The 27,547-nt window shown below is 41.2% G+C and overlaps 1 protein-coding gene across 1 annotated transcript; it reads left to right on the top strand.

Moving 5' to 3' along the window:
• Nucleotides 1-25,810, top strand: LOC148339900 (XK-related protein 7-like). The gene is made up of 4 exons (XM_088291175.1): nt 1-902; nt 20,272-20,471; nt 20,748-20,967; nt 22,813-25,810. The coding sequence occupies exons 1-4, from the start codon at nt 256-258 to the stop codon at nt 23,609-23,611; spliced, it is 1,866 nt and encodes a 621-aa protein (XP_088147301.1). The 5' UTR covers nt 1-255; the 3' UTR covers nt 23,612-25,810.
• Nucleotides 25,811-27,547: the final 1,737 nt, after the last annotated feature.

Raw genomic sequence — 27,547 nt, 5'->3', positions numbered from 1 at the left:
TAGATACACGCCTACATCCCTATTCCCTCGCGTGTCCTCCACGATGCCGAGAATGAATCTGCTGCCACATGCATGTGCTTCGAGTTGATATTTGGAGGCAAATCTATAGAATCCACGCAGGCTTCTGCGAGCGTTCCAAGTGCTCCTTGGCGCTTAATTGGCTGCTGATGAGGCTATTTATGACGTCATCCCTCCTCTCCCTCCTCCTCCCCACCTCCATCACCTCCTCCGTCTTTCTCTCCTACCCCAACCAACATGGCCGCTAAGTCTGATGGAGCAGCGGTGGCTGTGGAAGATGACAACCCGCCCAGGAGCGTCTCGGAGCCAGGCCAAGCCACCCCCGCCGCCTCCAGCGTGGCCGCCGCCGCCGCCGCCGCCGCCGCTGCCGCCGCCCGACCGCGGCGCGGCCCCCCGGGCGGACAGGCGTACACGCTGCTGGACTGCTGCTGGGTACTGTGCGCCCTTCTCGTCTTCTTCTCCGACGGCGCCACCGACCTGTGGCTGGCCGCCGACTACTACCTGCGAGACGACTACTGGTGGTTCGGCCTGACGCTTGTTTTCGTCGTGGTGCCGTCCGCCGTCGTGCAGGTTCTCAGTTTCAGGTGGTTCGTGTACGACTACTCGGAGCTGAGCGGCGCGGACGGGGCGACGGGAGCGGCTGGCGAAGCGACCAGCGACGCCGCTGTAGGAACCAAGGGCAGCGACCAACGCGGCACGGCAGCGGCGGCGTCGGCGTCGGCGTCGGCGTCGGCGGGCAACGTGGCGAACGCGACCGCGGTCCCCGCCTCCTCTTGCCCGTCTGCAGCGACCGAGAGGGGCGGGCGACCTCGGAGATGTTGCACCGTGTGCATGTGGGTCTTTCAAACGGTGCTCCACGCCTTACAGCTGGGACAAGTGTGGAGGTAGGACATGCTTGCATGCTTTCGTGTGTGTGTGTGTGCGTGTGCTCGCTATGCTCATTTTTGATCAATGCACACACACGTGTCTGCAGTCTGCCTTCGCACACTCCTGCTATGATGCGTTCGCGTGTGTGTGTCATATGCATGCACAGTGGTACCTTGATTTACAATCCTTATCCGTTCCGTCTCCAAGCTCATAACTCAATTGAGTATATTCTAGTCAATTTCCTCATTGAAATCTAAGAATTTGCCAGTAAATTGTGTTATTTCGCTCTTAAAATGTGCAGCAAGTGTACATCTTTTAATCTACTCGCACCTGTTCACTTCGTAAATTTTCTTTTTTTTTTGATAATTATTTTTCTTGAATATATTTTGTTGCCTGCGATTGGCTGGCAACCAGTTCAGGGTGTACCTCGCCTACGGTCCGAAGACAGGTGGGATAGGCTTAAGGTACGGTCATAGTTGGTGTGCAACAGTGTAGTGTATCTTTACAAGGTGACGTCGCCAATATTTTTTTCCAGCTCCGTGGGAATGTGCGTTGTTTTTACAACATTGTCGTCTGTCAAAAATGTTCCCCTTTTTACTAGGCCATTGTAGTGTAAGCACACTCTTCAATTTCCAAGCTGCCAGTGCAACATTGACTGTCATTCATAAACGCAATTAACGGTAAAATACTTAACAAGTACAAGCATGAAGCAGTACCACTCTCGCAGGTAGAGGGGCATAAATATAGACAACACAACGCCACAGTCATTATCATTTAGTCTCTACACACTGCCACAAGATGACATTTGCTTCTTAACAATCACTACAGTTTCATGCAAAGTAGCTCAGGGGCACCAAAGTAGTAGTAGAACAAAGAAGTAAAATACAGTAATTAACATTGACAGGATACTCAGCCGAGGAGAGACCTCAACCAATGCTGCATACAAACATCTTCGAGTCTTTTCACTTGTCCATGTGGCATCCTAAAATGTCTGAACTTCAATGAATCGTTCTGCTGTAACATCGTTAGTATGTTTATTCAGTCTCTTTCCGCTCAAATCTGACCTCAGTGTGTGGAGTTTGCCTGTTTTGTCTCTATGCTACCGTGGGTTGTATCCAGCTTCCTCCCATGTTCCAAAAACATGCATGTTTGGACGTCAGCTATCATTCACACTTGCGTTTATAACTATGCACAATTTGGAGTATGAAATGAACCTAACATTCATACTGACTGACAAATGATGAAACCATGCACTTGAAACTTTGGTGAAAGAAAGTAGACGAGACCTTCGAGCTGTTAAAAGCAAGGTCTAAGTTGTGGCGCATTTTGTTGGATTTGATCGACGCACAGGAAGACAGATTATGTGCTACGCTGATGTGTGGTGTATTTCATTCAGAAATATGACAATGACTTGCCTCTGAATTATTGCAAAAACAAATTAATTGCTTGCAGTTCCTTATGAACCTACTTTGCACGCTTTGATCTTCTGCATGAATTCCAGCGAGTCTATTTCCGCTTCTGCTATTTCAAAGACTGTGTGCACGCCTCACCTGTGCCGTATTTAAAGGAAGTGAGTGGAGCTGCGTTTATTTGTCAGGAAGTAAGTTGACTGTTCACTCCCACAACGGTGCAAACACCAATTTCTAACTGTGTCTGTCTATGAAAATACCAAAAGCAAAAAGACTCTACCCATGTGTACAGTTAGACTGTACTTTAGGGGCCTTAGTGACAGATATCAAAACAATAACTTTATTGAGGAATAATACTTGAAAATATTAAGTGGGACACAGCAATCGAAAATGTGGTCAGTGTGTCTCCGTGTGAGTCTGCAGCGAGTCAAACTGGGAGGAGCAAGTGCTTCAGAGTTATTGTTGTCTTGGAGCAGTAAAAAAAATATATATTTTTTTTTTTTTTTAAGTTTTCAAGTCAGCAGTACCTGTCAAAAATTATCCCAGCTATGCTGTCGTATAATAAATAATAAATGTTTTTATTGGTGACAAGATGTTCCACTGCCAGGGACTCTCCAGAAAGTCATCCTTTAAAAATGTAAGTCAAATCTTCTACATATGAAATATTACCTATAAAAAAATTAATACCATAACACATAGAATTCCATTAAATATATTAGTTTTTATCATGCGCAAAATATTATTTTCATCGGAAATACTTGTACAATGCTGAATAAAATGAGCTGCCATGTCTGAGCAGAGTGGCCACCACACAATATTCAAGATTGTGATTCACTTTGCACCAGCTCATTTCAAACGAGAGCATGTGGGATTTTACATAATTGCATGCAGAGACGGTAATAAAGTGCATTAATAATCAACGATAACATGCTGAGAGATGCACATTAAGAGCAAACTGTCTGATGAAAACCTTGTGCTGGCATGACCTGCTGCGTTAGTCAAAATATGCCAAAGCGCTCTTGTGTGATGCTGCACTACAACCCAAAAAAGTAAACAGAAGATTATATGAATTAGTGTCAATCAAAAATTTAACATATATTTTTATACCAAATGTCAAAATATTGTGTACATAATCACAGATTAACAGATGATTTCCTATATATTGCAATCTGAAAAAAAAAAACTAAAGTTAACATGCTTCCTGAAATTTGTCCTTTTTATCCTTGTTTAAGCGTAAAAGCTGATAAGCGCTATATTTCGACTAAAATAGAGTCACGCCTACCGACAGACTATTACAGTATCGGCATCAACAAAAAATGGCGATGTCTGCTTTTGCGTTAGAACTTCTCAATTGCATTTTGGAGTACACAAGAGAATGCAGACGATCCCCCAGGGGAGACATTGTGGTCATCTCAAATCATGCAGAAGAAAGAAAACGAGAATCATGGACAGGGATGAGTAGATTAAAAAAAAAAAAAAAGAAAGAGAAATAAGGCATTCATGATTGCTCGTGATGTACATTTTTAGGCAATTTGATCACTTCCACTCTGCTTCAAACCAGATCAATCGATCCCACGGAGAGTTGAAGTGCCTGGATCAGTTCCGAGTGGGCCGATGGCTTCAAATAGAGTGTGTGCGTGTTTGTGTATATAGAAGTGTGAAATATTGCCCTCACATTTAATTTGAATTTTGCCTGCCTGTAAAGTGGCTGCTGTTAAATGTGGAGAAGAATTTAGCGCTATTAAACGAATAACAAAGCTGATAGGTCCTTCAATAATCTTCAGTTTTGTTGATTTTATGACACTTTTTGTAAAGAAAAAAAAAAAAAGGCAAAAGGTGTGATTTTGTCTATTGGAATACATAAGCAACATCGTTTGGGGTATATTGTGGATCTTGCCTAGCGTGTGATTGCGTAAAGGTCAGAAATTTTGGAACTGGGAGGTAATGTTGAATTTTTGACTTGTCCTGGACTGGAGAAAACAACTTGGCTTGGTTGGTGGGTATGTAGTTTTTTTTTTTTTTTGTTATCGTTTTGTTTTTTGTTTGTTTTTTCTTAGCGCCGCAAAATGTAATTGAGCTTGAAGTCATCTGCTTAACTTTTGTCTCACCTCTCGATAATGCTTAATTACGGCAATCATATCCTTGCATATTAAGCTCTTAGACCTCATTTCGTCTTCAGTGAATATTTCCATTTCCGTCTCAGCGATTGTATCACACCAGTAGGAGTAGCGGTCGTCTTATACTAAGCATTTCAGTAAAAAAAAAAAAAAAAAAGTGTTTCTTCTCTTTGTTGTTCAAGAGCGATTTTGCACAGTCTGTAAGCCTGCAGGCGGCCCACCTCCTGTGGCACTAACAAATAATCAGACTTCTGGTCAAATTAAAATTTTGCTCCAGGGCCCAGACAGCTTAATACAGAATTCTCTGCGGTTAATAAAACCTACAGCGGAAATTTGTTGACAAGCTGACCACGGCGAAATACAGAATCAAACATAAGTGGCATGTGGTCAGTTCCTCATAAAGGATGCAAACCTGCAGGGTTTCGTTTAATTATATCAATGCATCATACTGTGGAAACGCTTCGCCTGAGGTTGAATAATTCAAGATCCCAAATTTTCAGGAGATGTGCAAAAGACATCAATATTTGGACCGGTGTCCCGTATGATGCAAGTTATGTGATGTGAACGGACTCCCATTCAAAGCATCAAGCTTCCACCACGTGCGTCATCACTTTTGCGCTGCCGCTAGTCAATGTTTTGGTTTTCGGATATCCTGTTGAAAATTATTGGGATTAAAAACAAAAAATATATATTTTTAAAGAACAATTATATATTGAAAAGAAAATAACAAATTTCACTTGCTAATGAACAACTAAATTGTAATTTTTTGACTTGAAATCAAGCTATTTTCTTCTGTAGAAACATTGGTGTGATTCGTCAGAAACACAGCAGCATTTTTTTTGGTTAAAACAGCACTTTTGATTAGGCCTGGTTTGTTAAAAAAAATGGATCAGTACACTCTATAACTATGTCAGCAAAAGTCATTTTCGCAGTGTAAATTTATCTTATGTGGGGCACTCGCTTAGCTGCTCGCTGCAAGCCACCAGTCGTTGGCAGCGTGTCAACGTAAATTAACACATTGTTTGTTAGTTTTTTTTTAACATGACTTCAATGTGATGTGTTGATATTGGTATCAACAATTTGTGACCGGAATATCTACCGTATTTTTACAGCCAAAAGACGAACTGTATCAAAGGGCACCAGTTGAGGGTGCTATTTCTTTAATACTTAGACTGGGCGCGCCGCACTACAAAGCGCATGCTAGCTCGCTAGGTTTCATTTTCACTTATGATTTATTTAAGAATGGACTTGCTTACAGTATTTTGCAAGTGACCAAAAAAAAAAAAAAAATGTCCGTACACTTATCATAGTATAACACATCCTGAGTCCGTGTCGTAATACGGCGAGTTTTGTATGTTTTTGGTGGCTGCTTTACAAGAAGTAAAAATCTCGTTGTTGCCCCCGTGTTACTGGACGTCGTCTTGGTGACAAAAATAAAATGGAGCTTTAAATCACACCCTGCCCTTATTCCTTGCCACCCATCCTGTGGTCCTGCTATGAATATTTTAAGATTGGCGGCAATCAGATTAGTCCAAGCTAGCGAGGCTAACCGCTATTCAAATGAAATCACTTCCGTGCGGAGTATATAATGTCGACTCGAGGACTAGTTGGAAAATTTTTAACTGCCTTGGCATCTCTCGTAACAAAGTGGCTTTCTGGGATTTGTTTGTATCCTTTTGGCCTATGATTGATCTCCGCAGTTGATGCTAAGGGACTCCTAAAGCTCAAGGAGTACCGACTCGCCGCTCGGAGTTGCGACGCGTCTCCCTGGCATTGGCCGGCAGCATGTCAAGCAACAGTGTCTTTAAAGGCTTTTTTTTTTTTCCTTCGGGCATGTAATGGCGGCGGTGTGCGAATGCACAGAGGCTCATGTAAAATTCAATAGAGTTATTGATTATGAATAAAAATATGCCTGCGGGGAAAGTGTTGATGATCCACAGCCACCTGCCTGTCTGATGCGCCGACTGATGTTTGTCTGTCAGCCTCTGCTGAATAATTCACCGCAGCCCTCTGGGGAGCTGTCAATCAAATGTCCTGCGTGTGTTTGTGTGTCGAACATTCTAAGTCTCACTGTTTTGGGTTTTCCAAGCCTAAAGGTATGCATAGGTCAGCTCGGATAGTCTCGTAAGAAGACGTGAATTTTTTTTAATCACACTTTAAAACTGTTGCCATGTGTTCTTATCACATAACAGAGCAAAATACCTTCATGTTTTACTTTAAACGCCGTTTTTTTTGTGTTTTTTTTGTCTTGCTGAAATCAACCGGTTTTCTCTCTCTCACATTCTTGCTGTCTGTCTGTCATCTTGGGTCTACTCAAAGTATCGTCCTGAGAAGGAAAGCTTTCCTTTGCCTCGATTGCCTACTTCTTGCTGAACTAGAGTGGGAGCTCTGTTATTTATTTTTTTTTTTTTAACTAAATAAATGCGAAGAACGATTTAAGTCACACATTAAAATCAGAACATTCCGCACCAAAAACGAGTTTTCTCGGTTTTTAACATTTTCTCATTGGGCAGGGTGGGGAAGCGTCTGTTGCTGTTGTCATGAATGAGATAAACTACAACAATCTTGGAAATATAAATGACGACTGACGTGCCATTCTGGTGAGTTGTTGTCAGTCACACTGCTTATATATCAAAGTATTTTTTATTTTGCCATAAAAAGCCATTCTTAAATGTTTAGATGCTTTAAAAAAAAAAAAGTATTTTGTGCGATATAAATACGGCTGAATTGAATTGAAAGCATTTTAACTCATGCACTCAGCATTTAATAATTAATTTTGGTTAAAAAAAAAAAAAAACTTTCCATAAAATGTCCCTTTTAAAAATAATAGCTGCCTGATTGAAGAAGACCCTTTTATTGCACTGGAGAATCTTGGCTCCGACTGCATGATAAACATGTCTATAAGAGAAAAGGTAAGGAATAGAAATGATTTTATTTATGACCCCAGCCAATCATCTTGTACTTGGATAGCGTTTGAAACTAAAATGTGACTCAGTGGAGCACAAAGCTCCACCAAGGTCATTTCTACCAAGCAGTCGTGTCAATTTGAAGGATTGGAAGGGCGAATCTTGTGTCGTGTGTGAAAGGCGCCAATAAATTCAACAAAAATGAACCCTACTGTTGCTTTTGGTGTAAAAAGAAGCTACGTTGAGTTAGCGCGTGTGTGACGCCGTTAAACGCCCGTCACTCCCTGACTGACGTGCTCTCGCTTTTGCCTGAGTATGCCGATGACGCGAGCGCCCGCCATGCCCTTGTTGTATCCGCGGTTCAAGTGTTTCCCCGTGGTCGTCCTGCATTGCCCACAAACTGTTTCCCTGCTGCCTGGATTCTTTTCTGCTGTGACGACTCGAGGGTGCACACTCGACACGCACAAACGCAGTGTACTGCCGTCTCAGTTTGCTTTATATCCACCGGCCAAATTGAGGCACTTCCTGGTCTCGCCATTAATAGCGCTCGTTGGCACACTTTGAAAGGTCACGTGACAACGCCATAAACCGATATGGTAGAGTATTATTTCACGATTTATTATGTTTTTATTTTGTGTTTTAATCTGGTAATGTACTGCTGTGGGAATAAAACTCGTTCTGCTACTATATATAGTCTATGTGTGCCGTTCCAGTGAACGTCTGCACATCTTCACGAGCGGCTGGAATCGTTTGCCAGCTACTCCTTCGGGAGAGGCAAAGTTCAACTCGTCTTACGGCCTTTTGCTCCAAATGAAGCGCTCCTTCAGAATTGCTCAAAGTTAGCCTTTGAATTAATTCTTGAACAGCGGATGCAATTTGAAAGGCAAACTGTGCTTAAAGTATTTTGCCGTTGAATGGGCTTGAATGGTTTTTGGAGCCCATTAAAGGCAGACTGAAGGAAATCAGCTGTAATTCTCTGCAGCTTTTATGAGATGAACCGCTCTTGGCCCACACGATCCGAAAAGCTCTGTGACGCCTCATAGGCCACGCTTCAATCCTTAACGCTGTATTAAGAGATAAAAAAAGGGGGAAAGACAAATAGACGATACCTTCTTACGTGGTTTTATGTGTCAAATATGAATGCGGTGGAATAATTAAGATCTGTCATGGACAAATTTGACTTAACTGTCGCAGAGTGTGCGGTGTTCGAACTCTAATTTGTATAGCACTGTAATGACAAACTGATTCCTGTAGATGGCGATGTTGCGTCACCAGATCAGCAAATATCCGTACATGGCGAGACAACAAACGCAACGGTATTCATGAAAGTGAGGCAAAAAGACGAGCTCAATAATCAAACAAGGTCAAAGCTTAATAGGACACAGTGTCGAGAACAAGGAATGCTGGAATGCGATAACAAGGTACAACGAACTGAACTAATGAGACAGAATTAGACACAAGGTTAAATAAAAGACGTGATTGGGGATAACGAGGCGCAGGTGAGCACAAGACGGGGAGAAGGCAGGAGACACGTTCAGACATGAAAACCTCCGGTCAGCGGCATCGCTAATGTTGAACACAATTTTTTCAGGAAACTGATTTGTTTCAATACACTATGGCAAGTATTATATTTGTGAATTATTAGAAATACCATCATGTATATATTTTTATCAAATGATTTACCTGAAGATCTAATGGAACGAAATCATTTGTGATCTCTTTCATTTTCAAACAGACCGGATCAAAGCACATTCTCATTCACTGCCAGCATCGGTAAAATGAATGGACTTTTTGACGTATATACCCGTCAATGGGAGTGAATGAGTGTAATTATCGAACAAACGCTTTGTAGGCACAATTTTTGCATTCTTTACTGCAGTGCAAGTGGAAAAATAGGTGAAGCACTATTAATAACAATAAAACATTCATCACATCAAAGATCATATTTGTCGATTTATTTTGATTGGCATAAAACGTTTTTCGTGAAACAGAAAATTAACTTTCACAAGACATACTTCTCCTGTTAACACCCTTTTTGAGGCTTTGCCATCATTTGGAAAAAGTCTCACGATAATAACCAAATAAAGCCCAAGAGAAAACGAAATCACGCTGGGGTGACATCATGTATGATGGAGGTTGAAATTCCAAAATGTGCAACTTCATGCATACTTTTCCCGCACAACCACACTTGAGTTTGTAAGAAATTCCACTGTACTGCTCTACATCACTTCTAGCTCCCTATTGATTTTGAACAACATCCTACCGGGATAAAGATTTTTTTTTTTGTCTCTTACAAACCCCATGTGACCTTGATACAGCTTGTGTAAAAGGAACAAACATGCTGAGAAGTGCACAAATTGTAGCATGCGCACACATGCACGCACACGCACACAGATTCAGCTGTAAATGTGTAGTACGTTCCAGTAGTAGAAATACATGCATAAATATTCTGGCTGTGTAAATGCATGCATTAATATTCGAGTGCATTTATTGGGATATTCACTAATATGCTAATGTGTGTATTTTCTGGATGATGTAACATTGAGAATACAGCCATAAAACATTTAATATACCAATGCTAACATAATAAACAAATATAGGGGAATGCATGCACTACAGTTCGAACCATGTAAAAAATTGCGCTAGTAATCTATCTGTACTTGTCCGTTTTCTGTAGATGGAAATTAGACCTGCAACTAACAAAATTTTTTATAATCGATTAATCTGTCGATTATTTTCTGTTAATTGGATTTATAAAAAAGTTGTTTTAATTTCCATATCTGTATTCAAAAACATGACGTCATTTCAAATCGACAGTGCAGAAAATCCACAAATTAATTATGGCAATTACTGGTGGCTAGTAAACAAGGCCTTGCTTTCATTTGATCAAAGCAGAGCTAACTGGGAAAATGGCTTTTATGAATAATTTTCTTCTTGCAGGGTGTTATGGGAAGTCTTGTTCTCTACCGCCCATCTTTGAATGTGTGAAATGTTAGTGGAAAACAAGATGCTGTGAGAAACGGCTTGAAAGGAAGATCATATACATTTCAACAAGAATGTTTTTAAAAATTTACGAGCTGGAAATTCAGACATACTGTAGTTAACATATTCTTGGAAGGTCTTGCTAATTAGATCAGGAAATGGCAATAAATCACTTAACCTTGATCATGTTAAGCAATTAGCATATTATCGTAATGTGGTAATTAGCCAAGCACACCATTCAGTCGTTTTTGGCTTTTTTTGACAAACAGCGGAGACCGTTTACTTACTGAACTGTTTTATCAGGAATGGATCAGTTAATTTTCCTTGAGTGGGGAAAAAAGCACAATCTGGGTGAAACCACCAAGTTTACAATCATTGAACTAGTTCTGACCCGAGAGGGACATGAGTGGGTATGAACGTATCCCAAATTATCAGGCACAAAAATGCATGTCCTGATTTGTATAAAAAGAAAAAAAAACATTTATGGTAACAACACAAGCTGGCAACACAGTGGAAAAAAAAAAAGAATATTTGTCGTGTTTGCATTTCTTTCAGCCATTTTGTTGTTTCTGTTTGATGGATGTTGCAATTGGATCGGGCCCGCCCCGATCCTGATGACAGATGAAGTTCTACGAGCACCAAGCCTGAATAATCAATCATCAACCTAGTTGAGCTTCCGCTTTCAGTCGGCTCCACCGAGCCTGTTGGCCTCCAGCTAATCTTTAAAGGGCAGAAATGAAGCACTTGTTATTCATCACACTTCATTGAATTCTCATGTTTTCACATGACATCGGCCACCTCTACTCATTTTACAAAAACATTGCATTTTCTTCACAGAATGAATGACATTTTACGCTTTATTTGAAACGGAATGATCCAGCTTGTATGTTATAAGACATTTCTTGGGCTCTTAAGCCTGAACTTCCAAAAATGGATTAAGTTTTTTTTTTTGTTTCTTCTTCATTCTGAGCTGATCTTTTAGGCATTGTGGTCAGGACAGCGCAAGATGATTATTTGGTTTCTACTGCCGAATCAGTACCCGAATTAGTATTTAGTTGCAAAATAACGACTTGCTGATAACTGTGCAACAGTGTTAGAATTGTTGAAACATTGCAATTGTGAACGTAGAACAACAGCATTTTAATAGTATTTCAATTAACGAGAACATCAGCGCAATGTAGCCAATAAGACTGAATCAATGTTGAAAATCTGATGTGGATTATTCACCATATGTCGCACATTGTTAAAAAGTGAATTAACCACGGAATTGATTGGACAAACATTTCTTGGTCACAGTGGATGACTTTGTTGCCTCCATGTGAATTACTGAGAAGCACCACTATGTTGCAGAAGAGAGTAACATAAGATGAGGCGAGTGGTGCGTGCACGCTTTACGCATGCAACAAAACTAACAGTTAAGGAAGAAGAAAATAAAGGAGGGAAAGCACAACCCTTTGTTAACACACTTAACACTGCAAAAAATTGTACGCATTCAACCATGACTGTTTGAAGTCTTTTTTTATTATTATTATTTTTTTTTTTTTGGTTTGTGCCTCTCTGACCTTGTGGTTTGGGATCACTGGCCTGCTGGCCTTTTTTTTTTTTTTTTTTTTTTTTTTTTAAATATAAATACTACTCAAAGTAGTGTCTGCCTTACATCTGAGAGTTCTCATCTTCACATTCTGGCCTCCTGTGTAAAGTTTCCATGGATTATTATTGGATTATCAGGCTTCTGCCCACATTCCAATAACATGAATTGAAGATCATGTCTTAAAATTCTCTGTTTTAGCGCAGAAAATCCGGCATTTGAATTTTTTTTTTTTTTTTTTACAAGAATTTTGAGCCACACCTCACCATGCTAGGTGCAGAAACAACGAATTATGATATGAAGCATTAACCTTTTATTTGACAGGCTTTGTTGTGAAACGTCATTATGCTTTGTCTCTAATAATCATCCGAATGTAGAAGAATGTGTCAGCGCACCAATGGAAGCAGTGGGAGTCACTCAGCAACGTGCTTTTTATTTCCTTTCCGCAACAGCCGTTGTTTGAGCGCCAATCAAAGGAAACAAAAGACTTTCTTGTTCTCTTCTCTGCTCGTCACAATAAGAACGAGCGCTGACGATACAGGCAGTCCAGCCACGCCATCTTCTCCGGCACTCGCGTAATTAAGATAGCTAGGCGAGGAACGACTGAGCGAGGGGGAGGAGGAGGTGTGAGAGCTCGATGAAGGCAGGAGAGGAAGAGGGAAAAAGTGGAAATGAGAAACAATTAAGATGGGTCATTTTAGATTCAGAATGACGAAGGGAAGTCGAGGAAAAAGATGGATGGCGGCACGACGGCGAAACAAGGGCACGGAATTTGCACCGATAACGCGATGATTGAAGGGGAAAGATCGAATTTCCCCAAATCCTGTACAGTCAGAAGGAGAACGCCGTTGTGTCCTATAGTGTGTAGCGCGAGCGACCTGCAGCTTGTAACTAAGGGCAACAGCCGTCCATCGTCACAAGTTTTTGGGAGAATGAGTCGCTATGACAAATAACCTCAGTCATTATTTTTCAGCTCGTTCGTTTGATTCTTTTCATTTGCATATTCCACTTTAAAAAAAAATGCCCTGAATTCTTTTAAACAAAAGTGATTTGCTGACGAATGGCATCCGATTCGTCACTTGTATTTTATAAATTGCTGAAAGTCAAGCAGCTGGTTTTGCGTTGCTGAATGATGTTATTTTGTACAATAAGACAAAATAATTCGGTAGTTATGTGATAATTCATACAAAGAAAAATGCTCATCATGCATGGATATACAGTATTTATGTGAGTGAAGAAAAAGAGTGAAAGCTTGTTGGAATGTGTGTGGAACATTCGCCGAATCAAACGGCAAAATAATGCAGTCATGCAAAAATGAGCATTTCTGTCTGAGTTGCTATGGAGCCACAACACTGATATCGTGTTTTGGAATTGTCATTGTCGATAAAAGAACATTGACACAAAGAAGAATAGCAATTACACGTTATGCGTTTTTTTTTTTCTTCCAAAGAGCCCGATTCAGATATGCGTCATGGTAAGATAAAGTGGGGGGGGGGGGTATAGCGAGCGTTAGAGTCAATCCTGTTCTAAAAATGGTTACTGTAAATATGATAATCTCAAAAACTAAACTAGGAAATGTATGTTTCAAAAATGTGAAAGTCCCTCTCGTGTGATATTGTTTAATTGTTGGTGGTTAGTTGTTTGTGTGTGTGTGTGTGTGTGTGTGTGTGTGTGTGTGTGTGTTTGTTTTTAATCATTGAATAACACGAAATAAAAACAGTATGTGCTGCTTGGTGTTTAAACAAAACACGGACCGGAGGAAGTGATTGAGAGTTGTCTCATGAGATTATGAAAGACAATTTTAGACAAGCACGTTAAAGATAAAGGATGCAAGATCATTTCCAAGCAGCTTGATGTTCCTCTGACAACAGTTGTACGTATTATTCAGAAAGTTAACATCTGCTGTAATGGAACCAACCTCCCTGGATGGGGCCGCAGGTGGAAAATTGATGACAAATTGAATAGATGGATGGAAAAGAAAAGAGCCAGTCTCGTTTAGTCTTCGTTACATAACATCATGGAGATTTTGTGATGGTCTCGTTTTTTTTTTTTACTTTACAAAAATTGGCATTTAGCTCTGTAGACTTTTTAAAAGCAGAATAAATGGTCCACTTGAAGACATAGTGAATGTACTACGCAGGCTACAAAATGAGGACATAACGGCTTACTGCCAGAGAATATTTGCAACGGTGACGAGTTGAGAATTGCCCTGGGAAAGTTCTTTGATCTGGATCGGAGCCTCCATGCCTGCCCCAATTGTTCACTCTGCAGACCGTGTTCCCCTGCAGGAACACCGGCTGACATTTACATCGTCAAACCACCCGCGTGTGTGGGTGGGCGGGTCTTCTCCGTTCCTGACCGTACGGCATTTGCATCCATCTTTTGGAAAATGGAAACTTTAGGTATGTTGGAATTTTTAACTTTAAATGTACCAAACGTTTACCAAAATAGTTCAAATTAATTATCTGACTCCATTAATGGTTAACCAAACACGGCCTACATTCATCCAACAATTATGTGCGCTCGTTTTTGAGAGAAAGATGACCAGGAAGCCGGCAACTTCACACGGGAGCGGATTTATTCCTAACAGGAGATCTGATACAAATCTGGGGCTCGGGTTCCTACCATTCCAGTCCTGCGCGTCTCTGTACCCAACAGAAGACGACGACCCCCCCCGAGTTGCCCAGGATCATTTATACATTTCAGCAAACAAAGCAAAGATATTCTACTATTGGCTATGTGTCATCTGCAGTTAACTTTAGCTTTCTCTTAGTGGACGTCTTCTGCCCGCAAGGTGACGCGTCGGCTCGTCCAATCTCACACAGCAGCGCCTTGGTGTCGGGAAGGCTCTGCGTCAGTACCCCCCCCCCGTTATCAGAAGTGCGGCTCGTCCTGTACAAAAAACATCTGCCGCCTACGCATTTCACACAGCCTGCCCTGACCTTCCACTGCACATCGAATCAAAGCACAATCAGCAAATATCTTTATTGCATTCAACTGAATACATGTAACTTGTAGTCAATCGTATCAAATCTTTTATAGTCAAATGTATAAAATCCTTGTGAAGACGTTTTTCTTTGTTATTAAATAAGGCGGATCACAGCCAGTCCAACGAACAGCACACATAAATTCACACACGTTCAGGTTGATGACAAATCCGTTTTTTTTTTTTTCTGAAGTTTAAGCACTTGTGATTGTGCAGCAAATACAGGATTCGCTGAACATTTGCCAGAATGTGAACTTCCTTAGATTTGACCTGAAAAGTCAGCTCTGAAATCTGTGTTACCTCCTCCTGGGATGACACTTCTACCTGCCTTGCCGCACTGAAGCCTCCTCTGCATCAGCTCGCTGCTCTTTCTTGTCTTTGCATCATGCTCAAATGTCAGCATTCCTCCTCCTATTCCTCAAGTCTTTGTGGAATGTCGTCATCCAGGTGCAAGCTTTTCCCCGACTGGAACGACCGTAGGATTTCAGTCGCGTTGTTTAGGATACTGTGATTAGCAAAGTCGGCATTCGTTTTTCATTGTTCCGTGCAACCTGGGAGAAAGCGACTTGCGTTGGAAGGCTTCAAATCTTCAGCGGCACTTCAATACACTTAAAAACATCAACCAGGAATTCCTAAACGGGTGTGAACTTCACAAGCACAAGTTGCTCGCATTGAAAGGTCAGGCAGAAAAGTAACATGAAGCACTCGTATCAACTTGTTTGGCACTTTGCGCGGGATAAAAAGCCATAAAAGGAAGATTTCTTCAAAACATGCAAATGAGAGCGAAGGAGTGAGGGGGACGGGAGCTGTTAAAGTGTGCCCATGTGTGTGACACAGTAAAAATGTTAGCGACCTCTGTGCGAGATGGTGCACTCGGTGGCGGGGCACAGTTGCAGCGCTTTTATTGAAATGATGTTTAATGGACCTTCTTTTAGTGTAAAGCTTTAAATAAAATTCAATGAACGATGAGGACCTTTAAGTCATTAAGTACTTGGAGTTTATTTCCTAATTATAAAATGAGGTTCCTGTACAGTTAATCCTCTGTTTCCTTTCTCATTTATGTGTCGCTTCCTTGGCTTATGTATTTTACAAGTGTACACTCACAGACTGGTGTCTTTTATAATGTGAATTTCTCATTAGAGTCATTCACAGTTGTCGGGGAGACATGAATGGAGCCACAGCTGCAGACCCGTGCACGCTCCTGCGATGAAGTGGCAACGGATGAAATGAAATACGAGCTTCTCGCAATCATCATCAGCCATCTTTCTCTTTAGATTCCTCTTTCCTTTTTTTTTTCTGTGCCTTAACCTGTTTGTCCACATGATCCTCTGCTGCTCATTTCACCTCCCAAATTAGAAACGGCACCTCCTCCGCTTCCTCCTCCCGTCCTGTCTCCAACCTTCCTTTTATCTGTGGGTGAGAATCTCATTCGGTACTTTAGTGGGGGGGAGACTGTTTAGCTCCCGCTGCGGTTTGGCCACTTTTCAGCAGCAGCACAGACGATGCTCGTGTGAAAATTCATGTGAACAGTGCAAAATGGGATTTAAAGGCGAGCAAATTGTCGTTTTGTTTTTCTGTTTAAAAAAAAAAAAAAAAAAAAGGACATGGGCCATTCCAATGGATTGGTGCCATTTATGTTTTTAGGGAATAAAATGTATAAATGCACAATAAACTAACAGTAAAATATTTGTATTTATTGAGGAGTGTCCTGCATCCAAAACTTGCACACTAAAAAAAATAGCATTTGTTGCCTGTGCTCGCTTCCTAAAACTAGACCATGAAAAGTGTCTTTTAAATCCTTAAGATTTATTTATTTATTTTTACATTTTATTCCGAATTCCAACTATACTTGGTTGATTGGTGGAAACTTAATTAAGGAATGCGAAATTATAACTTAGAACTTAAGTATTAAGAGATCTAAAAGTGAATTTTTCATCTATCCAACCATTTTCTGTGGTGCTTGTCCTCATTGCTGATTGCGGGTGATCTGGAGCCTATCCGAGTAATGCGGGCGGGATACACAACTGTGCTCACTCACATTTGGACGGACGATTTAGAGTTTCAATGAACCAAACATCATTGTTTTTAGAATGTGGTTGAAAAGAAAGATGGACAACTATTGGCAGTAGTCTGGCTCTAAGACAAAATAGTTTAGGAATAGTGAATAAGCCATATAAAACTGCTACAACAGAAAACATAAAATGCAGCACTGGTATTTTGCCCGATTTTGTTTTTTTTTTATTTGTTTTTTTAGAATACAGTGGAACGTCTAAATCAGGGGTCTCAAAAACGTTGTCTGGGGGCCATTTGTGAACCACAGGATGATATGTTGTGGCCCCCTTCATGACATCAAAGTTTAATGTTAGTGCGGTCTCATGTTTTTTTTAGCCGTGTCTTTATTTTTTATTTTTTTGGATCACTTGTGGGCTACCAAAGATCAGGTTCATGACAGTTTTCGGCAACACTCAATTCTGAAGTAAGTGTGAAAAAAAAGATGTCCTATACCTCATTAGGAGTGAAACGATTTTCAAAACCTGCCTTGAAGAGAAAGTTCGGCCACGAGACGCCAATTTCAAACAGAACAGGAGACGCAATCATTTTTTTTTTAAGTCTTTGCATGGCTTTGGCAAATTGAACAAAGTTAATGTGTCGTTTTGTGGCACCACTAGGCAATTGGGCGTCAGTTACTTGAGATTGAGTCAGGTCAGGTCATTTACCTTTGTATGATTTAAGAAAAAGAAGTGACAAAAATGAAACAAACCCAAAGTTAATCTGTCGATGCTTCCTAGATTAAGCTTTCAATAGACACAATTTCACTTTAGCCATTCCACATTAGACATTCCAGTGTTTTGCTTCCATTTTTTTCCCATTGTTACAATTCCGTAACTTAACCGCCGCCGCGCCACCACCACTGTCATTATTATTTTGATTGACATTCTTTCAAACTCGTCAATTGAAACTGACTTCAGTGACGAGCCTGAGGGTGGCACTGCGTTTGTTTTCCCACCACTGATTGGCCTGAGGGATGCCTGCATCACTAGCAGGGGGGGGGCGCCGTGTTTATTCTGCAAAAACAACAACACCACACACACTCACACACCCACACAGCAGTATAACACACAGCACTTCCTTCTCCCTGGATTTCAAACACATGGCTCAAAATAGCACACACTGGCAAACAAACACACACGCGCACACACACACACACACACACACACACACACAACTCACTTGAGTGGCTATGTGGGACAGCAGCTTGGGGATAGACAACTGATTCACTTTGAGTGGCACATGGATATTTATAGAGGGGGTGTGTGCGCGTGTGTGTGTGTGTGCGCGCATGGAAGACCAAGAGAGATCAGCAGTGTGGATGCTCATACGACGGTTTTGGTGGTGATTCTTGTTGCTGCGTAACCATGGTAGCGACATTCTGGGAAAAGCGATTCTGTGTTGGACAGCAAGTCCAACACACTATGCACACACACACACACACACAGACACACCGGATGCATTCAACAAATTGTTGTTCTCTATGTTTGTCAAGTTCAGGGACCAAAAATACTTCAATGTGTATCAACATGTGAATAATGCGCAGTGTGTGTATATCTTTTAGTACAATTAATAAGGATCATGCTTTATGGACAAAATCGTATCCTGTTGGAAAGCATGCATGAAAAACAACATATCTTGCTGTTGTCGTTGGAGTTGATGATTGAATTTTGAAGAAACCATGATTGGCCTCAGTAGCAGTGTGAAAGAATAGTGCAGAGCCACAACAGCCTGGCACCTCCTCCTCATGCCACTTTTCACACACTGCTGTGGGATGGCATACATTCTTCAAACAGCATTTGTTGCACGTCAGCCAACGTGATTATGTTGGTCACTGAGGCACAAAAAGCATGCCTGAGCTGATCCCGCAAATAAGGTCAGGCCAATTTCACCTTCTCCGCGAGCTCGGTCCCAGACTGTGAAGATGTTGGATTGCCATTGGTTGCTAAATCTCATCTCAATATTTCGCTGTGCAGCGATTGACTCGAAAAATGATAAGCTTGGTTTCTGGAGAGGAAGGCATGTTGCGTCCACCAAAATGTTTTCAATCTGGATCGTGTTCTTCGTGCTTCGCCACATTTTGTTCAATTGCCGTTGGCGGAATCTGATTTCGTCGCTGAACATGACAATCCTCCACATGTTCAGGTGCCAGTGCATTTGGTGTTGAAGGGCAGTCATGCCTTACGAGACCATAGATTGACTGTGTGCGGTCTGTTCTGGCCGAAGAGCCATTGGGCATACTGTCCTGGAAACTTGGTCTGCTAATCCGTAGAAGACGATCATTGGTTTTGTTCTTTTATGAAGACAATGAGGTATCTTTACCTCGGTAGAACACAGCCGACGATACCAAAGTGCTAACAAATTGAGGAAATGGTCTTTATGGGGTGTCATCTTGGGACGCGTTGACATCCCCACAATGACGGCAGTACTAAAACCATCCATTCCAACCATTATCTCATTATCTGTTCCGCATAGCCTCACGAGGGTCGTGGAGGTGCTGGAGCCTATCCCAGCAGTCGTTGAATTGGTTGCCAGCCAATCGCAGGGCACACAAAGACAAACAACTATGCATTCTCACACTCATAGCGAGGGGCAGTTTAAAGTGGTCAATCATGTGGGAGGAAGTACCCGGAGGAGACCCACGAAGGCACAGGGAGACCATGCAAACTCCACACAGGAAGGCCACTCTGCACCTCCGCACTGTGAGGCCATCATGCAAACCAGTCGGCCATCATAATAGCAGAACGTGATTTTGCAGGACACTATCTTGAAGTTGCACGGCCATATTTGACTTGGGACTTTTTCCCTGGTCCTGCTTTTCGCTTCTCTTGCTGCTTCCTGACCTGTTTTGTCTCCTCTTCATTCACTAATTTTTCTCATCTCTTCTGCTGGTCTTCTGCTTCCACTTCTGGTGTTTGGTCTCTTTTCCACATCTTCCTCCTCAGCACTTTGCTGAACCTTCACTAGATCCTCGTTCCCTATGTTGCTGTTTTCGTCTTCTTCTCTTGCTCCCGTTGACATCAATTTCCTCTTTTGTTTTTTTTTCATTCTTCCATCTTCCTCCTATTTTTGTCTTATTTCCTTCCCTTTCTGTTTTGTTTCCTTCTCTACCTCTCCATCGGTCTTTCTTCCACTAAAATGTCACTATTCTCCTGATTTTCCTGCTCATTTTCTTACTCGTAGTCTTAAATCAGAATACTTGTTGAGTCTTCTCTCTCGCTGACTCTCTTAACACACACGCAATCGCTGAACATCCATGTTCCAATCAAAGTGAATGTACAGCATATTAGGGACCTTCAAACGCTTTTGCACTGGTGCAATTACCTTTTATTGGTTTACTCTTCTTCAGGTATATCCACGCACTCTACCTGGGCGCCCAGAGTCGTTGGCATGGTGACGGTTCCCACCACCGCTTCCACTGGCGGCTGATGTTCGAGAGCGCTGACATAACCATGCTTCGTCTCCTGGAGGCATTTCTCAAGTCGGCGCCGCAGCTTGTCCTCCAGCTAAGCATCATGATCCATGGAAACACCGTCCTCCCGCTGCAAGGTGAGACACTCACCGGTAATCCTTGACCCACGAGATTCATCAGGTAGGGATAGTGATAATATTGGATTCCTAAATGTTTGTCCTCTCCAGGCAATTTAGTTTGTGTGCCAAACACGTATTGCAGTTTTTGAAAGCCATATGTTTATAACAGCTGTTGATATCTCAACATGGGCCAATGGTAGTATCTACGATGTATCTGAAGAATGAAATAGAAGTCCAAGCTGTTGTGTGTCATTTGGTTGTCACTTTCTTATATAAATTGTCGTCTGGGCGCAGGTCTGTCAGCCTCGGCCTCTCTGGTGTCGCTGGCCTGGATGATCGCATCCTACCAAAAGGTTTTGAGGGATTCGCGCGATGACAAGCTGCCCATGTCCTACAAGGCCGTCATCGCCCAGATCCTCTGGCATCTTTTCACCATCGGAGCCAGGACCGTGGCCTTTGCCCTCTTTGCCTCAGTCTTCCAGCTCTATTTTGGAATATTCATCGTCAGTCACTGGTGTGCCACATCTCCACACACCACAGCATACCTGGTTTAAATGAGTTTATCCAGGAAATGTGCAATGACATGCATTGACTGGAATGGCATTTGTAGAGTTTAAGGTCGAACTACAGGACAAATCTGGAGGGCATTCCTTAATCAGAAATGCCAAGTGTCCCAGTTAGGCCATATTTTGTTGAGGACAGTTGCCATGTATGGGAAATTGAAAATGTTCCGGACAGGACATGCGCTGTAGGTTCACTTTGAGTTTTGCCAATGTGGGAGCGAGTGAGTTGCTATTAATAGTCAGGGGAAAAGCTTCAAATTTGCTTCATGAACCGGTTGTTGGATTATTATTTTTTTTATTCCTCTACACAACGTGGCACTCTCTGTTCAACGTTGATCCGAAAGAAGAGTGACTTGCATTTCATAAACCCCTTTCCTTAAACCAACAGTGCCCTCTAGGGGAGCCTAAAAATACAACAACTGATTCATGAAACAAATTTGAAGCTTCATTTTCCCATTATTCGCTATTACGCGCTTGGCATGTACATAAGTATCGTGGCTTGTGATTGGCTGTCACGCCAAGCTTAACCACTAGCTAATCGATCATTAAATGTAGTCACGAAACACAGGACTAATTGCAGTGAAGAGAAGCTAACCATATACAGCAAATTGTCTAGAGTCAAGATATAAAAAGCAGACATGCACACACAAGTCAGAAAAACGGAAATAAATTAATATATTATCACATGAGAAGGACCCCTTAAAATATATGAATACAAGTTATATTCAATTTATATGTTTGCACAATGGACAACTAAGTTTTGATTTGGATATTTTTGTCATGTGTCATTATTGTATATTTATTAGGGTTGAACAATTTAGGAAAATACTCTTAATGTGCCCCACCTCCCAAAAAAAGAAAATCAATTGCTGTTTAATATGTGAATTTTTTTTTTTAAGGTCCTTATCTAGTGTATTTTTCAACAAACAAACAATGACTTAATCTTTACTATGACAAACAATATCAGAGCTATTGGACCACACAGGATACTAGGATAAAGGCAAATGAAGAATTAGTATGACTTAATTTATCGACTAAATTAAAGTTGTAAACGTATTCAATAATTTCACATCAAGTCTTGAACGCGTAAACCCCAATATAATTCAGAAGTATGAACTACATTGTCAATTAGTAAGGAATCACACAAACTGAAAAAATTAAATCTGTGGTTCTACCACTTCAACATATCCAACTTCATTTTTGATAAAACGTGTAAATGTGAACTGCACCATTTAATCACTCAATTTATCATATAGACTGAGGAATAAATAAAACATACACATATAAAAATTAAATCTTGCCACTTTATTACAAGCTCCGGCGGCGCTTCATCAATTAAATGGGCAGGAAAATTATTTCGTCTGTCATAAGTTTCATTTCATGAAATTGAACGATGCAACATCTGGCCACATACAGCCGCATTTATCCTCTTAATATATGACCGCTGACAACTTTGCATGGCGCTGCCATTTTCAAATAATTTGCCCAACGGAGGCATTTTGATTTGTCACCACTGAAGTAGCGCACACACTACCAAGTGTGTTGCTCAGAGTTTTTCTAGTGGAGTGTGTTTTTTTGTGACTGAGACGCAAATGTTCCTGACAAAATGAAAATGTTCCTGACAAAATAGACAGCCTGTTCCAAAGAGATGGCAGGGGTTGGCATCTCTGCTTACGGTAGACTTTCATTGATAATCGTCCGTAAGTCTCTGTGTGCTGTGTTCAAGTACAACACTTTGATTCTGATGATGTGAGCCAAATGTGTTCGGTGGTCTATTATGTATTTCTGTCTTTCAGGTGTATAATGACATTCTGGATAATCCAAGGTGAGACTGACTTCTGCATGTCCAAGTGGGAGGAGATCATCTACAACATGGTGGTGGGCATCATCTACATCTTCTGCTGGTTCAACGTCAAGGAGGGGCCCAGCCGCATCCGCATGACTGTCTACTACACGGTAACGCTGGCTGAGAACGTGGCCCTGACAGCCGCTTGGTACACATACCGTGGCCCTCACACCTCCGACTCCTATGCCCTGGTGGTGGTGTGCCTGGTAGCCTGCAGCTTCGCCTTGGGGACTTTCTTCATGTTGGTCTACTACTGCTGGTTGCACCCTGACGGGCCAGTCCTGGGTACAAATTGGGGAGGGTGTGTGGATGAGGGGATCGTGAGTGCAAGCGGCGTGGTGGGTGTGATCGACGCCTGTCTCACCCCGTCCCAAGGTTCGCAAACAGACATGGTCATCACCAGTCCTCCCAGGACTCTACCCAGGACTAAAGACACGGGGGACATGGTTCCCGGGGAGCAGGACAGGGAAAGGGATCGGGACAGTTGCCTGCCGGTTTTCCAGGTGCGTCCGTCCCCTTCATCCTCCCCGGCGCTCCTCCACAGGACCTCCTCCTCCCAAGAGGGCCCTGTGATCCGGATCGACCTCCCAAGGAAGAGGTATCCGGCCTGGGATGCCCACTTCATTGACCGTCGCCTCCGCAAGACCATCCTACTTCTTGAGACCACATCAGCATCCAGCCCGAGGATACAGTACAGGAGTAGCATGATGGGCAGCAAAGAGGTGCTAGAGTATGAGACCACTGTTTAAGCCACCTGGGCTCTTCAACTGAAAATGCAATCTGGGATCAAGGCCAACCAGAGACCAGTTCTTATCCCAGGACCCGCTCTGCCAGGAGACACTTGGACATAGAACATGAAAGACAGGTGTCTAAACTTGATTGTAAAATGTGAAGTGCAATCTCTGGCCAAGGCACTCTCTCCGCTTGACCAGGTTCAGGTTGAAGCTCCGTCGGTAAGATGATGAGAGAGTAGGAATGGGATGATCTTCATCTAATTGAAAAGCTTGGAGGTGAGAAATTGAATCTCCAGAGAAGTACAGTATTAGATTTCATCCTTCATGTCAGAATGAGATTAATGAGATGATGCCTGAAATGAGCCCCAGACTGTGGAGACCCCTGGCCACCTACTATGTGCTGAAAAAAAAAAACAAAAAAAAAGGGCAGAGCAAGAGTTCATAGTTCAAAGACTGTTTTGTTAAGGGTTTACAATGGGTCATAGAATTCTTGTGGTTCAAAATCACACGCTGACAAAAGCACTGCATCCGTAATTTAGATAGTATACTTAATCAAAACTAGACTGAAAAAAAACGTCAGACGTGGGTTTTAGTGTAAAAATGTGGAAAGTATACACTAGTTATGATACAAAAGTCAATTAAACATTGGCCCTTCATCAGCCAATAGTGTCTCGTTCTAACATGTCGAGAGTACGATACAGCTTGATTGTTGTCTCGCCAAGTGAAGACATAATCACGACTTCCATTCCAGTCGGTTGTCCCTCTTCTGACCTCTGAAAGTATCACACATGGATCTATGTGGGTCCAGACGATAGGATTAAGTGTTTACATCACATGACCAAGGTCTGATGTGACTCGAGAGCCACCTCATACGGTTGTACAGTCACGTAAATACTAATGTCAGATATAAGCTAGTAGAACACGTAGTTACTGTAGGTGACCAGTGACTCGACAGAGTCTAAATGTTCATTCAAGTTGACTTTTAGCAACAGATTCATAGTTCCCTCTTCGTGCTCAGACAGCATTTTTTACTTTTGATTGGGAAAGTTGAATTATCTATGGTGGAGTGCAGCTCTCCTGTGACCCAAATAAGGATGAGTGTTACAAAAAAAAACAGATGAAGGAATGGTGTAGTTGTGATTTTGAAATGCTATGTTATGTTTACAATGGTAGTATCCCTAAAAGAAAATTTAGCTAGGCTAACAAGCTAGCATGTCAAGATGATGGATTCGGTTTTGTTATTTTTGAAGGACAGCGTTTACAAAAGGAAAAGCACATAACTGCCTTTTATTTGTGGATGGAGCTACACTCACAAGTAAAAGAAATACAGCAGAACTAATTTGACACAACAGCGAACGGTGGCGTTAGCACAAGCACTTGTCAAAGCTACACTACCTTGAAAAAACATTCTTAGCCCTTGAACTTGTTCACATTTTTCGATCTTACAACAACAAATTTTGATGTTGTTTATTGAGATTTTATGTGATCAACCAACGCAGTAGCACATAAATGTTTCAGGCAAGTAAAACTATGAAAAATGTCCTTTGCCTGTCTCAAGCAGCTTTGAGAATGTCTGCACTGAATTAGTTTCCCATTCTTTTTGCAAAAAAGCTGAAGTTTAGCCACATTGGATGGAGAGTGTCTGTGAACAGCAATTTTCAAGTCTTGCCACAGGTGCTCAGTGGGGTTTGAGCACATTACACTTTTCAGATAGATATTCGCATCAAGTTTTGAAAATCATATATACTTCCTGTGCTACTTCACAATTATGTGCAACTTTGTGTTGTTCTTTCACATAAAATCTCAACAAAGTACATTGAAATTTGTGACGAATGTCACAAAATGCGAACATTTTCAAGGCGTATGTCTACTTTTTCAAGGCACTGTAAGTTAAGGCACCTCTAGGAAGATAGAAATTCACCTTTAATGCTTTATGACTTTTTTCACAGCTAACTTAAATTTTCCTAAAGAAGCTTTCTTTATTTGTCATTTAAATATAGAATATGAAAAGTAAAAAACATACAGTACCGTAAAAGTATTAGTCCATTTTTAGTTGTTTTTTTGTTTTGTTTTTTCCAAGTGCAGCCTTCCTTCAAGGCTGAACTGTTAACAAAAGCATGGGGGGGGGGATAATGAACAGACGGACTGTGCCATAGTGATCCCGATGATTGATACCATAGAGAGTATGAAGATAAAAAAATAATCTGTGTCAACAACAAAAACAGCAAAGATAATGATGGACTAACAGGTTTGTTCAGTACCGTATGTCGACATACGTGAGATACTTTTCAATGACATAACTCCGTATTAGGTGTAATATCTGGATTCATTCTGACGTGAAAAGCAGAGCTTTTTTTTTTCAGAAGGGACTATTTGCGTAGGATAAATTTAGCCTGAACAGGATGATTGCCATAAATTTAGAACTTGAAACATTACGTTGTAACAATCTCAGTCATAATGTTGCAATACAAATATTGTCCCAGATTTTCTCTATTTTGTAGTCAAAACTCCTCAAAAGGTACTTTGTGTTTCATATTTAAAACAAAAGTTGTTGTTTTTTTGTTTGTTTTTTGTTTTTTAGATATGGGACAGTGAAAAGAAGATCTTAGCCAAAACCTAATGGCAATATGTTGTTTCCCCCTGGTGATATGGAACATAACATGCTAGAATGTGAAGATGTCATTAAACTCCTCACCCCAGGAAAACAGGTTCCTGATCATGGAGATCATAAACTGGATTAGTGCACTCTTCTAGCAGTGGTGAAGTTATCAACTTATCAAGCTGTACTGTGTTCACTTTGTGTTCATCATACATCCATGCTAAATTGAGATGTGCCAAAATGACAAAGCCGCCTCCTTTTTTTTTTCTAATGTAATGACTTTCTGATAGAGTGCATTCAAGAAGTATCCATACCCTCCTCGATGGTTTTATCACATTTGCTATGTCGCAGCCTCATTGTAAAAATCATTTCAATTATTGCCCCCCCCCCCCCCCCCACACACACACACTCACTCAAGATTAACTGGAATATAGAATCAATTCCAGGATGCTTTGTTTGAATTTGACATTGTTTTCTCATTTGCCTTGTTTATGGGAGTTCCCATCAATTTGAAAGCGCTATCTAGTGACACCAACAGGACTAAAGTAGAACTGCAACAAATGTATTTTCTCTTCTATGGCAGAAGGACCCAGTGGCGTTTAAGCATGTCTAACTCACAGTTATGAGGTCGAAGGTTTGAAACTAAGCTCCAGCATACCTGTGTGTAGTTTCATGTTCTCCGCGTGCTTGCGTAAGCTTCCTCCTACGTTCCAAAAACAGGCATGTTAGGTTATTTGGAGACTGAATTGTCCATACTGTGAGTGTGAATTTGAGTTTGAGATGGCTTTATGTGTGCCTCAAAGTATTTTTGATGCTGATTTAAAAAATGTTTTTACTTTTTTTTTTTCTTGCACATCTAGCAATTTTGGTACCTATAAAAGCTTGCGCAATTTGGATTTTACCATGCAGTGTAATTTACAAATAACGTTTCAGGAAAATGAAATCCACCAGTTGCTGAACATAACCCTTCATTCATAAATATTACTTCATTATTATTATTATTATTTTTATTATTATTGTGACCTGAAAACAAACTACGGCAGCTTCTGAATCAGCGCAAAAAATCATACAGAAAATTTTACTTGGATCTCTGGTCACAAAAAATAAAATAAAAAATAATTAACTAGTTGTTATGTAAATTAAATCAATTGAATGATTTTCAATACAGAGGCGTGGGGAAAAATTAAGAGGGTGTGAATATTCTGACTGCATTGTATCCTGGCATTGAGCAAATCCACCAGAAGCCGTGTGTATTTATTTATTCTTTTTTTTTTTTTTTTCGAAAAAAGTAATGCTGTAAAAGATAAATAGTGCTGATCCTCTGTGACCACAACGTCCTCAGATGAACATGG

The sequence above is a fragment of the Idiotropiscis lumnitzeri genome, chromosome 3 (assembly GCF_059441095.1).
Source record: "Idiotropiscis lumnitzeri isolate Australia: NSW breed Sydney's pygmy pipehorse chromosome 3, RoL_Ilum_1.0, whole genome shotgun sequence".
NCBI classification, from domain to species: domain Eukaryota; kingdom Metazoa; phylum Chordata; class Actinopteri; order Syngnathiformes; family Syngnathidae; genus Idiotropiscis; species Idiotropiscis lumnitzeri.
The sequence above is the reverse complement of the archived record's forward strand: the minus strand, read 5'-3'. Positions and strand labels throughout refer to the sequence as shown.

Coding starts and splice junctions, on each gene's coding strand:
- LOC148339900 (XM_088291175.1), top strand. CDS start 256: ATGGCCGCTAAGTCTGATGGAGCAGCGGTGGCTGTGGAAGATGACAAC. Junction 903..20,271: donor CAGCTGGGACAAGTGTGGAG/GTAGGACATGCT, acceptor ACTCTTCTTCAG/GTATATCCACGCACTCTACC. Junction 20,968..22,812: donor ATATTCATCGTCAGTCACTG/GTGTGCCACATC, acceptor TCTGTCTTTCAG/GTGTATAATGACATTCTGGA.